This window comes from Condylura cristata, unplaced genomic scaffold (assembly GCF_000260355.1).
Source record: "Condylura cristata isolate star-nosed mole 26May11 unplaced genomic scaffold, ConCri1.0 scaffold00009, whole genome shotgun sequence".
NCBI classification, from domain to species: Eukaryota; Metazoa; Chordata; class Mammalia; order Eulipotyphla; family Talpidae; genus Condylura; species Condylura cristata.
In genome coordinates, this window is record NW_004567110.1 from 5,572,753 (window position 1) to 5,585,533 (window position 12,781).

Below are 12,781 nucleotides of genomic sequence, written 5' to 3' on the forward strand. Positions count from 1 at the left end.
GCCCAGCAGGTGCATGCTGGCCACGTCGGCGCTGCTGCGGGCGGCCGCCAGGGTCACGCGCCGAGGGTCCCCGCCGAGTGCCCCGATGTGGGTCTGCACCCAGGTCAGAGCCGAGACCTGGTCCAGGAGACCCCAGTTGCCGCTCACCTCGCTGGACCCTGCAGAAAGAAGAGAGATGTTTTGACTCTGTGACTGTGCCACTTGGATTTAACTATCATACTGTGGCCGAGGCCAGTCTTGCCCACCAGGTCAGGACTGCCGTCCACGCGAGGGCCGGTGGCGAGCGCAGGCCTCGGGGCAGCCCAGCCAGTGGCTGCGGCTCAGCCTCGCCGGCGTGAGGAGCCAGCCGTGAGAGGTCCTGCCTCAGAGCTCTGCCTCCGGGCCGGACAGATGCCGACGTGGCGAGGCGGGAGCTAGCGTGGCTGCTGCCGTCGGCCACGGACAAGCGGGACACGTGGTGGAGGATTCGGACCTCCTGCCCGCTCCACGTCTCTCCCCCGCCCACGACCAGGCCTGCGGGGCTCTGGGCCCGGTCCCTCCTGCTCACCCTCCCAGACCATCTTGGCGGTCCATGTCTCCCTCCTTCATTCAGAGAACTCAGTAAATACGTGTCCACGGTCTGGCAAAATTTTATGAATTAAATGCTTCAGACACACAGAAAGTGTGGCCAAACAGGCTGGGTCCCTGGTGTCCTGGGACAGCACAGGCCACGGCCCTGATTCCACTGTCCTCCCGCCAAGCCAGGCCCCGTCCCCTGAACCGGGACTCCCCTGCTCCCTGGCTTTGATCTAGGGGACACCAGCGATCAGGGCTTCAGGCGGCCCCCCACAGGGGACTGGAGGTGCGCCCAGCCGCCCCCTCTTCCCTCAGGTGCCTGTCTCGGATGCGTTCAGCCCACAGGAAGAAGCTCTGCCTCCTGGCACCACCCATCTGCCCCCCGAGGCTTCCCCGACACCCCTGTGCTGCTGCACCCCACTCTTTCCCCAGAGGCTGCAGCTCCCCCACGCTCCCACCTCTGCCATCCCCAAGCTCCCCGCTGGCCTCCTGCATCCTCACGTCCCTCCCTCCAGTGGACCCGGCCCTGGACTTCTTGTTTTAACCGCGACTCTGTCCCCCTCTCACACACGTGCACGCCCACACACGTGCACCCCTGCTGTGTGTGACACACATCACCGTCACGGTGATGGAATGAATGGGTGCACACAAGCACTCACACCCATGCACCCCATTTACATACGCTGGCACACTCACTGCCCCCCCCGCCCCTTCAGCACAAGGCCTCAGTTGTCCAGCATGGCTGAGGCCTGGGGGACAGGCTCACCCCTGCTGCCGGCCTCTCCTGTGCCTGGGCTTCAGCCACCCAGGCCTATCAGTTGCTCACAGGCACGAGCCCACCTCTCCCAGGCCCACAGGAGGCCCGTGGGCTTCCCACCCCTGGCTGGGCCGTGCCCTCGGGCCCAGCCACCCTCAGGTCTCAGCTCCGCATCGGCCCATGAGCCCCCAGGGACACAAGGTTCCCTTCTGGGCCTGTGTCACCACGATCTTCCTGCCAGACTGCCGTGGTGCCAAAGCCCTCAGCGCACAGTAGGTCCCCAGGAAACAGCAGGTGCCGCAAGACCAGAGTGATGATGAACAGCACTCCGTGTCCACGAGCAAGACCCCCTGTTCCCACATAGACAAGTCCTGCATCCAATTCCCAGAGCACCCAAGGACTCCAGCGTGGAGTCACAATATCTCTGCCAGCGGGGGAGATTTTCAGAATTTCTGCAAATGCCTGACATGTTCTGGAAGTGCTGGAGACATCGCCGCAGGGTGCAGCTGGGGAGCCTGTGTCAGGGTGAACGTGCCTGTCTCCAGGCCGGAAGCCAAGAGCCGGCTGAGGATCGGCCCTCCACATCCAGAAGGTGACGCCCACGGCTGCGTTTCAGTGACAACAGGTGGGGGCACCCCCACTCTCACACCCCTAGATCAGCCTCCCAAAGCCCAGGGTTAATGGGATTCTGACGACACCCCCACTGGACAAGCCCCAACGGGGCCCCACCTCCCGTCGGGCAGCCACAGCGAGCGGACAGACGCCCTGAGCCTGTCAGGGTTCCGGCCAGACCTCTCCCCAGCACTCCTGGCCCTCTGCTCCTGCGCGATGCCCGCTCTCGTGCATGCGTCCCTCCGGCCGCGCCCCCTGCCCCCACCCGCTCACAGGTCAGGCAGTCGGGGCCCAAGTGAGCTCCTTGGAAAACAGGGGCCCAGGACTGCAGCGGAACTTCCCGCTTCAGGGGGGAGAAAACTGAGCGTCGGGAAAGGAAGAAGGAAGGATCTTGTCGCAGCTCCTGGCCTGCCCGTCCCACCAGTGGGGGTGCAGATGGAGGAGCTGGAGGGGGCACCGGGATCTGTCCACACCTCAGTTCTGTGAGGAACAAGGGACAGGCGGTGGCCACAGAGACTGGCAGGAGGCTCTACCGACGCGGCCCTGGCTCAAGGAGACGGCCCCCGTGCGCCAAGCACCCCGAGCTGTAGAGGGGTCCCGGCTCTGCTCCTACCCGAGCAGGCGAAGCCCAGCCTCCAGGGGCCCCACACACGTGTGCACACACCACACACACACCGCGTCCTATCTCACACTCAGCCACACGCGCATCACCGGCTGAAACACAACGTCCTAGGAACAGCTTCGCGCACGCAGTAAATTCCACACACGGCGACTCCCTCTGTCTGCTGTGGGCCTCCTGGCCAGGGGGCACCCCGAGTTCCCAGCTGGGTTAGGGGGGACCAGAGCTCTGAAGAGGAGGGGCCCTGGTCACGCACAAAGGGGAGCCCGAGGGGCAGCCGTCCCGCCAATGCCCGGGCTTACCGGAACTCAGGAAGCCAAAGACGCCCACTCGGTAGCTGGCGGTGACCACGATGAGGTTGCCCACAGCGGCCAGGAGGGCTCCGTCGAGGCCCGGCAGCCCCCCACCCGCCCCGGCGTTGTGGAAGAACACCAGCACCGAGGCGTTGGGGGCCTGTGGAGGTCGGAGAATGCGGTGCTAGAGGTGTCACCCCCAGAGCTGGACCCCAGAACCGGACCTGTGGCCCTTGTTCACCTGACAGACCCAGACACAGAGGCCGAGTCAGCTGTGCACGAGGCACGGTTGTGGGGGCTCGGAGCGGCCACGGGGGGGCCCATGAAGGCGGCGTGGAGGCCTCAGCCACTCGGCTCTTCCCGAAGCCAAGCGCCGCCGGGACAGTGCCCAGAGCAGAGCCTGAGCTGCCGCCGCCGAGGAGGGGACAGCATGAGGGCAGCGCTGTGGGCGGGGACGAGGGCTCTAGAACTCACCAGGTTCTGGGGGACAAACACGTCGAGGTACAAGCAGTCCTCGCTGACCCCCGGGGTCGCGCGTGGCCTGGCGCCGGGCTGCCAGCAGCTGGCCCTGCGAAGACAGCCCGACTTTCAGGGAACAAGCAGCGGCAGAGGACTCCCTCCCCGCCGTCCACGGCACCATGGCACAGGGCCCCTGCTGTGGCCACTGGGGTTAGGGCCGTGGGAGACGGACGTGGCGGCGATGCAAAGACGAGCAGGTGCCTGTCCCTGCGTCTGGCCTGGGCAGGACCACGCAGGTCAACGTTAAGGCGCAAGTCAAAGATGCCGGACCAGCGACACGTGGGACATCGGTCCTTCCTGGCTCCAGGTGTGCAGACTACCGCTGGCCGGAACGCCACACTGCTCTCTCCATCAGCACCGAGCCCGAGGGGGCCCTTTCCTGGCACCAGCGCTGAGAGCCCAACGGGGGTCTGCCCAGAGGGCACGTGCCTCAGCCCCGAGTCTCATCTGCACTGGACGGTGAGCCAGGCTCTCACTACTCTCCACCCACAGCCCCTCAGCTGACCGGCGGGCACAGCCGCACCTGGCACAGCATCTTGCTGCTGTGGCTGCTGCTTTCACTCCCCCGGCTGGAGAGGTCCCCACAGCTTCCTGCACTTCTACATCTGCCGTCCCGTCCTCCCTTAAGCCTCATCATCCCTTGCCTGGAGGAACCCAGAGCCTCCTCACTCACCACTCTTCCCGTCCATGGGCCTGAGCCACAGACCCGGACAGAAGGGCAACTGGGAGGAGAGGAGAGTGGGGTCCTCTGTTCATGAGTATCCCAAACATGCTCAAATTTAAAAAAATCACAAAATCTTTCCCAGAATGGCAACTGTTTCAAATGGTGTCTGCCCGGGAAGGAATGGGTGAACTGATGCTGTCGACCTGAGTTGATGAGGGGAGGAAGTAAGATGTGCCTGTTCCCTCCCCACTATTTTTGAAAATTTCTTTTGACCTTATCCCTTTGGGGGAACAAATGCACTTGACAAGAACTTTTTCACTAGCTCCAGTGCTTTTCCTTCTCTGTTGTACACTCAGCCCACTGAAACTCAGCATGACATGGAGGTGAGTGACCATGCCTCCCCTGAAGGTGTGGTCCATGGGAAACACCTCCCCCACCCCCTACCGCAGGCTCCTGCCTAGCCTTTGTTACGGATGCAATGGCCAAAGGATCCTGCTTGAGAGGCAGCGCCCCGTGCTCTGGGTCCCGAGTCACTGCATGGAGCAGAGTCCACTGCTCCATCACCAAATGGACTTCCCAGGGGAAATGTAGCATTGAGTAACTGATGCTGGGAGAGCCTTGGCCACCTTCCCCAGGACACTCCTCGCCCACTGTGCCACTGCGGCATCAAGTGTCACTTTGAGGGATTAGGAGGGCTAGGGCATCTCTGGCCGTTCACCCAGTGACACTCCCCCTAACACTTACCGTGGCTGGGTGGCATCCCAGGATCCTGTCCAGTTCGAGGGTTCCGGGGCCCGGAAGCGCCTCTCTGCCAGGGGTGGGGCCGCATAGGGAACACCCAGGAACTGGTCCACTTGCCTCCATGAAGTGCCCACCTGGATGGCCTGGGACCTGCCCAGCAGCTGCCCGTGGGTGGCGACGGTCACAGAAGGCGCAGACAGGCCAGAGCCGAACAGAGGGGTGTCTGTGGGAGGGAGTTGGGTTGGGAGAAGGGGGGAGTGTTCAACTCACAGGGATTCAGAATACGCTTGAAGAAACAGAACCATGTCTTCTCAACTTAAAAAATGTTAGTGATGCATTCAGTACTGGTCTAGTCCAGTTAGCGTTCCAGGTGAACTACAAAAATCAAGAGCCAAGAGCCAAGGCCGCCGATCTCTCCCAGCTGGTGAGGATGCGCAGCACCGCCCTGTCCGCAGCCTGTCACCGCGCCGGTTCCCCCCAGAGACTAACCCGGGCCAGGGGGCAAGAGCCAGGGCTCAGGACTCGCGGTGCGGCAGCCAGTGCTCAGGGAGTCTGGGGCCGGGCATGGAGCCTGGTGCTCAAACGCAGCCGCTGAGTGAGGGGAGGCGGCGGTGATTCACGAGCAGAGGAGAAGACAAAGGCATAATTTCTTCATGCCAAGTGAGAACTTTCCACCGAACAAGTTTGCTTTCCCTGCCGCCCCCCATTTTTGTTTTAATTTTGAATTTCAGAATTGCAGGTAAACAACTGGGTACTTGTCTTTCACTGGGGAGGAAATAGAATTCAGGGCCCAGGAGGGCGGGATGCCACCTGCATCTCAAGGTGGCTCAACGCCATACCCACCTGGACCCCAAGTCTGCCCACCTGCCTTCACACAGGTCAGGCTGGGGTTCCGCTCTGGCCTCTGCTGCCCCTTGGCGCAGGCCAGCCAGGGCACCCACCTCCCCTGCCCGGCCCAGCCCCTCCTCGTCATGCTGATGCCCATCCTTGCCACCTGCAGCCCTGTCTTATCTCCTCTACCACAGGGGCCTTACCCCAGAGACAATAACCCCAGTGGGCTCTGGCTCAGGGCCAAAGCCACGTCACAGGACCCGAGACATGCCCCGTTCACGCAGGGAACAGCCAGCACAGATGAAGAGGCCCCCCTGCCCCCGCCCCAGGGCCCTGGCGCCTCTCTGTGCCCCAGTGACATCGCGTCCAGAGCTGCCCGGCCCTCAGAGACTCGGTACAACACAGTGGCCCGCTCGAGCTGGTTCTGTCGCCGGGAACACGGGGCGAGGCTCGGAACACTGCTGCTTGTCAAAGGTGGGGAGAGGCTACTGGCCTCTGTGGGGCGCAGGCTGGGGTGGCCACTACACATCCTGCAGTGGACAGCCCCCCATGAAGAGTTACAGGACCCAAAAGCCAGCAGTACAGTGCCAGGGTGGCGTCCAGCTTGCAGGCCACTGGGGGCGAACCGGTGGGTGGCCAGGGTGGGGCGTGACGCCGACCTGTGGTATGTTAAAGACCCTTTACTGTGGGGAACCTGCAAATAGGAACCACGGCCGTCTCTCCAGTGCGAAGACCCCAGGGCCACGTGCTCTTGGCCTGCAGCGTCCTAAGCCCAGTGCCTGGCCACTGGCCGACTGGCCACGTGACCGAGGGAAGGATGAATGATGAGCGGTTGAGGAAGGCAAAGAGGAAAGGAGGGAGGGAGGTGCTCTGTGCAGACACCAGCACGTGGGTCAGACCCAAAAGGGAAACTCAGAAGGAGTTAACAGGAAACGGCCGCTGCCTTTCAGCCTGGCCTCCTACAGGAGGGGTGTCTGCAGTCAGCCGAGGTCCTTCTCACACGGAGGAATCCAAGTCCCGGGGCCAGGCGCCTTCCCTCGTGGGTGCTGAAGTAGCGGAACCTTGGAGCCGGTTCTCTGGCTCATTTTCCCGGCAGGGAACAGCCCCATGCGTGAACGTGGCACCATCCAAAGGGCGGAGGGGGGAAGGTGGAAAATGTAAAAGCCAAAGAATTTCGAGGGAATGCAAGAGCATTTTCCCAGGCGCACTGGGCCGCGGCCTCCTCCAGAGGCTGATGAAACCCAGCCTGGACGCCAGCAGCATAAGGACAGCGTTAGATGGAATTCTCCCTGCGGAGTCCTCTGCAAAAACGGAGGCTTCTTTCCAGAATATCCGCATGCGGAGGCCATGGGACTCCGGTTCAAAAATTCTTGGTAGCTGTGAGTGCACCTGGGCTATGCACGAGTCTACACAGACCCGGTCTTCGGCCACGGGGAGCGTTTGCCACTGAATTCCAGACCCGCGGCCCTATGAGAGCAGCTGGCTCATGGGGTTCCCAGGGCCAGTGATGGCGTGGCTGCCACGTGGGTCAGCGGCTGTGCTGCTGAGACGCCCAAGCCCATCTGACTTGACTGAATCGAGTCAATGCCCGGAGCAGACAGGCCTTGAGTTTGAGAGCCCAAGACTCCAACACAGAGATCAAAATGTTCCAGGCTGGAAACACTCTTGGTGTGAAGGCCTAGGTGGTGGAGGGGGCGGAGAGAAGCCGGTTCTCGCTAGGTCAAGACAAGCCCGAGGCCCCCTGATGGAGCCAAGGCCCTCTTGGCTTTATACTCGAGGTTGTATCGGCACACAGCCATGACAGTGAGGCGTGGCCCCAGGCTGGCTTCCTGCCACCACAGCACAGGGTAGTCAGGAGGCCCCCGGGGTAATTGCCATCTGGCCTTAGCAGAGAACGTTTGCAAACTGCGTTCTAGAGGATGAAATGGCAGACCTGGCCAACGTATTTAAAAAGCCATCAGTTTCATCCAGTAACCGTGTCTCGTGAGGGAGGTGAGACCCCCAAGCCCCAGTCCCCTGCTTCCTGTCCCGCTGCTTTTACAGATTTCACGCAGGGTGGATTTATAAGCTGCGCTCTGCTGGCTGCTTCACCTCTGCAGCCCCAACACCTGACACAACGTCTGACATAATGGCCCCTTCCTGGATGTTTTTAAATTAAAGTGAAGCAGAAGCAGCTGCCCTCCCCCGCACCCCCCCCCACACACACACACAGGGCTCGCCATGGGCGGTCAGGTGTTGGAACTCAGGAGACCTGTCTCTGTCCCTGTGCTGTGTGCGCTCAGAGAAGTAAATCAGCCTCTCTGGGCCAAAGCCTCCTGATCGCCACAGCAGGAGGAGGAGAAGACCCCCCTCTTGCCGCCTCATGGGGCCAAGGTGAGGACCAAGAGACATTAGGCACCTCAACAGGCACCAAGCACTTCATACTTTTCCTAAGGACCTCGAAGGCTAAAACTCCTTCTGTAACTTCAGGGAATAAAGAAGAAAGGCTGCCCAGAGAAAGCTTAAGATAGAGGCCCTCCCTGGTGGCACAATGTTAAAGCGCAGCACTACGAAGCAGCAGTTTCAGCAGCAGTTTGATTCGCGGCCAAGGAGGTGACCCACATTGCACGACTCTCCTGACCCGCCCGCTGCTCCCCTCAGCAGTGGGCTTCCTCGATCTGCCTGTTCTGCTCCCCACTGTCTCTGGTGACTCCTCTCACTGGCCCGCTCCTCTGGCCTGTACTCCAGGTCTATATGCATAAATACATCTTTTTAAAAAAAAAAAAAAAGTCAAACTTGGAAGTAAGGTTTCTACCTTCCTCGTCCCTCCAGGATAATTTTCACAGACTTTCCCTAAGAACCTCGAACGTCGCTGCCCACAAGCTACCTCCTGCTCAGAGGGTCCCACCCAGGCCCCAGAAGGGCCACAGAGGTGCAGGCCTGCACTTACTGGGCTTCCGGTAGATGTGGGTGGCGTCCTCGCGGAGCAGAAGCCGGCAGTTCTGGGCCCGCAGGCTGTGCGCGCACCTCTGGGTGTCCCCGTAGAACACACACCGCACAGCGCCAGGGCGGGTCTGCAGAGTGGTGACGCGGCAGGCCTCGTGGCGGGAACACTCTACGCGCGGCGGGAAGAGACGAGGCTGCGTCTCACAAACGTCACCCCGGCATGCGTCCACCAGCCATGCACCCATGAATGCAGACCCCACTCCAGCCACGCATCTATCCCATCGTGTGTCCACGGATCGGCGAACGTCGACCCACCCACCCCGCCATCCTAAGATAACTGGGGTGCCTGCCAGGAAGGAGTGAAGTGGGGGAGAAGACCCCCGGTGGGCTCTCCTCTGCAGTCTCCTCTCTGTGAGCTCAGCCAATAGAGAAGGACCCCAAGGCAGGCAGCCACCCCCCCCCCGCCCCAGCGTGAACCCATGCATCCTGGAGTGTACCCACACGTGCGTGAGCTGGTCGGATTCATTGGCTCACCTACTGTACCTCCCAGGCTAGAGGCTGGGGGTGAACTGAAGGTTATGCTGGGGCTTGTGCTAGAGGCTGGGGGTGAAGCCATGGTGACAGGGAGCCCAACCCTACCATCAGTCTATTTTCCAGACAACAATCAACTTTGGGTCATTTATTCAATTAGCAAAGGTGTTCTCTCCCTTGGTTAAGGTGCCTCGGTGACCTCCCACTGGCCTCAGGACGAAGCACACCGCAAGGCTTCCCATGTTCTCATCACTGCCTTCCTCTTCAGCATCATCTCCCTGGGCGCCTCCCTCATCACGCCCACCACGTTTCGCCAGGGCTATGTCCTTTACCATGTGTGTCAGGCCCTGCACTGGACAATTTAAATGATTCATGAGCGCCGGGTATTCAGTGCTAAGAACAGCTCGGAAGAGAGCATGGCTTCACGTGACTGAGCCGTGTGAGCACTAGCGGCCTTCTCAGAGGCCTGTGTGCCACGCAGCTCGTCCGCGGTGACCCCGTCTGTGAGATGCTCAGGCTGTTCTCCAACTCTGTAGGAGAGGGGGCTCAGAGACTCTCGGAAGTGGAGGAGTGAGTATAAAAGTTCCTAATGTGGCCCTCCCTGGTGGTGCAGCAGGTTAAAGCACAACACAAAGAAGCTTAAGCCACTTCAGCATGAGTTCGATCCCCGCCTGCCCCGGAGGTGACCACATGGCGTGGCAGACCTCTCCTGACCCGCCCGCTGCTCCCCTCAGCAGTGGACTTCGTCGATCTGCCTGTTCTGCTCCCCACTCTGTCTCTGGTTAATCCTCTCACCTTCTGCATCTCTGGCCTGTAGCCTTGTTCTGTACGAATAAATAAATAAATCTTTTAAAAAAACAAAGTTCCTAATGTGAAGTCCGTTCAGACGCTGAAGTCTTTGTAGAGCATTCATGTAAACTGACCAAGTGGCCTTTACATGAGTGACCGGGAGCCCTCCCGGCAAAGCTTTGCCAAAATAGAAAGTTCTTCCTAACACTGCATTACAAATCTTGAAATTTGGAGTTTCGCCACTAGTCTTGCTCTGCCTCAAGACCGCTCAGAGCTTCCTCCTCAACGAGACAGTCCTCCCTGAACGTGGACAGCGGTCACAGCTGCCCCAGGTTACCCCCACGTCCCTCTCTGCTCTCCCTCACTTTCTGGCTGGCACAGCCCACTGCAGACCTTGACCGTGAGGGGCGGGGGGGCTTCCTTCCACAGTCCACGCCCCTAGCTCCACTCCCTCCTGCCAGGATCCCCAGGTTTTCGTGGAGCCTCACAGGTGTTTCTGAGGCCACAATCTGGACACATACAGGTGTGAATGAAGCCTCCTCCCAATCACATCCCATGTGGGCATGGGAATTCCCCTTACCCAACAGACAGAGGTCACGGGCAGCAGAGAAGTCGCTGGGCGTGGAAGTGCTGACGTGGACCACATCCAAGCTCCTGGTGGACAGGTCAATGACGGCTGAAGAGAGGTCCAGCGACTGCCACGCGTCCAGAGTGACTAGGGGAGAAGGCAGGGAAGGTTAGCCACACCGCGCTCACTGGGTGTGAGGGCAGCCATGTCACCCAGCGCCCCAGGGGCCTCCAGGGCCCTCCTCGTGGCCTCCACTCCCACAGGAGTCCTTCCTTTATCCTACGCTCCATCCCACGAGAGTTTTTATGAGCCAAAAATATATCCACAGGGTGTGTCTGTGGCGGGGGAGGGGGTGGGTGGCTTTGTTTCTGATAGCACCAAGCTCTCGGCTCTACCAAAAGCCAAGCACCTGTATCCAACCTGTCCCTCACCACCTGAAACACAGGGGGTCACTAGTTCGGCAGTCAGTAGAGTAGAGAACAACCTGTACTCAAAGGCCAGAGAGAGAGGGGGGAATGGTTATCCAGAAAAGCCACCACATAACATAATTACACAGCCCGGCAATAGGCGGTGAACCCCCACACTGGTCCGGGAGCCGTGGAGACACCCTCAGAGTCAGGGCTGTCTCCTGAGGGGCCCCGGCCTCCCTGCCGAGACCCCCGGCTGCGCCTCCTTAGCTTCCTCGCTGACGCTATTTTCAGCACCAGCCCTGGGCACATGGTGGCTACGCCAGTGGCGCGGGGAGTTCCAGAAGGCACGTGCACTGCAGTGTCAGTGCAGATGTGCCAGGACTTGAGGGGTTCACTTGCCTGGTAGGGCCCGAAATGGAAGCCTGGGCCTCGCCCCATGTTCAGGGGGATGTCTGGGAAAAGGGTGAAGTGCATCTGCAAAGTGAGGGCGGCTGTCTGTTCTGTCACCACTGGGGACCCGGAGCCAAGTCTCTGCCACAGCCCCCGCCTGCCCCTCCCCTCAGCTGGCTGGACCCCCTGGGGCGAGCTAGTACTGTCCTGCAAATCCAACACCAGGGTTCACGCAGCTCATGAAAATTCTTGAGAACATGTTTCTGCAAATGCAAAAATGGGGTGGAGCATGAGAAGAGGGGGGAGCTTGGCAGCATTCTGGCAGAGCTCACTATTTGCCCAGAGCCCAGCAGCACCACGGCACTTGGCACTGAGGGCGCCACGTGGGCCACGTGGGCTGCGCGCCACATAGGCCACATCTACCAGGCCACGAGCGCCACGGCTACTGGGCCACGAGCGCCACGCCACACAGCCGCGGAGCCAGGCGGGCACACACAGCCGGGTGCTCACACGGGCATCGGGCCAGGCCAGGCCCAGGCTCGACTCAGGAGCCCGCACAGCTCCTCGCTTCCCCCCAGACTCCCCTAAGGCTGAATCTGCCCCCAAACCTCATCTGCAGTTTCGTGAATAGTTTTCATTTTAGTTTGTTTTCTTCTGTTTAAAATATATTTTGTAGCTTGCAATGTCAGCAACACTTCCTGGGAAAAATCATTTCCCTCTGAATTCAAAGTGCCGAGCTGGCGCCTAGTAATCACACATGCAAATGCATGTTGCTTGGTGGTCGCTGCTTTCCTCGCTCTTCTCTGGCAACGTGTCAGCAGCTCTGCTCTCCTGATGCTTAAAAGCAGTCACGTCAGTGCATGGAACCATGTCACGCTCGTGTGCTTAATGCATGCGGACAGAACGCAGCGTATAGCCTGCTGTGAAAGTCGCCCGAAGTTATTTCTTGCCTCCTCTTGGTAGTTCTATTCATGTTGAGTACTTATTATGTTTGGCTCATTATCCAAAGCCATTTGTCATGTTTTAATGAAGTTCCTTTGGGATATCCATTAGCATATTTCTAAAGTGAACAATGCACTTGAGAAAAAGACCTCCCCAGACCACAGAGGCATTCTCCCCAAGGCCACAGGCCTCTCCCCAAAGCCAGGCCACAGCCGCCAGCATGGTGAGAGCTGCGCGTGTCCCTGTGCTCCGTGTCCGCTGTGCTGAGGGCCGCCTGGGCGTCCTCCCGGATGCAGGGTGACAAGCCAGCCTCCTTGCAGGGAGCACGCGCACACCCTTGACCCGGCCCCGCCGCTGTGATGGTGGCGCAGCTTGCTGCCTTTCACGCTGCGGAGACAAGCGCGTTCAACGCAGCACTAAGGCCTTGGAGGACCGGTCTTGGAGGCAGGTGCCCCGGTGTGTGCAGAGGGGAAACAGGGCTTGCAAGGAAGTGAAACCCAGTGGCCTCGCGGTTCACGCTGCCCCTTCCCTCTGGGACCAGAGACCCTAGAGACAGGGCTCCCTTCGGGCAGACAGAGAGCTTACACACGCCATCAGCAACTCTGCCCAGCCATCTTCCAGCGCAGTGAGCAACC

At 60.3% G+C, this 12,781-nt stretch overlaps 1 protein-coding gene across 1 annotated transcript in view; it reads right to left on the reverse strand.

Annotated features, from left to right (window-relative positions):
- TG (thyroglobulin) overlaps positions 1-12,781 on the reverse strand; it is a 150,607-nt gene that overhangs the window by 68,511 nt on the left and 69,315 nt on the right. Inside the window, exons 37-42 of the mRNA XM_012722900.1 lie at positions 10,417-10,551; positions 8,521-8,685; positions 4,764-4,983; positions 3,311-3,404; positions 2,846-2,996; positions 3-158 (exon numbers count right to left, since the gene is read on the reverse strand). Of these exons, the coding sequence (XP_012578354.1) occupies positions 3-158; positions 2,846-2,996; positions 3,311-3,404; positions 4,764-4,983; positions 8,521-8,685; positions 10,417-10,551 (921 nt within the window). The remainder of the gene's footprint in view (positions 1-2; positions 159-2,845; positions 2,997-3,310; positions 3,405-4,763; positions 4,984-8,520; positions 8,686-10,416; positions 10,552-12,781) is intronic.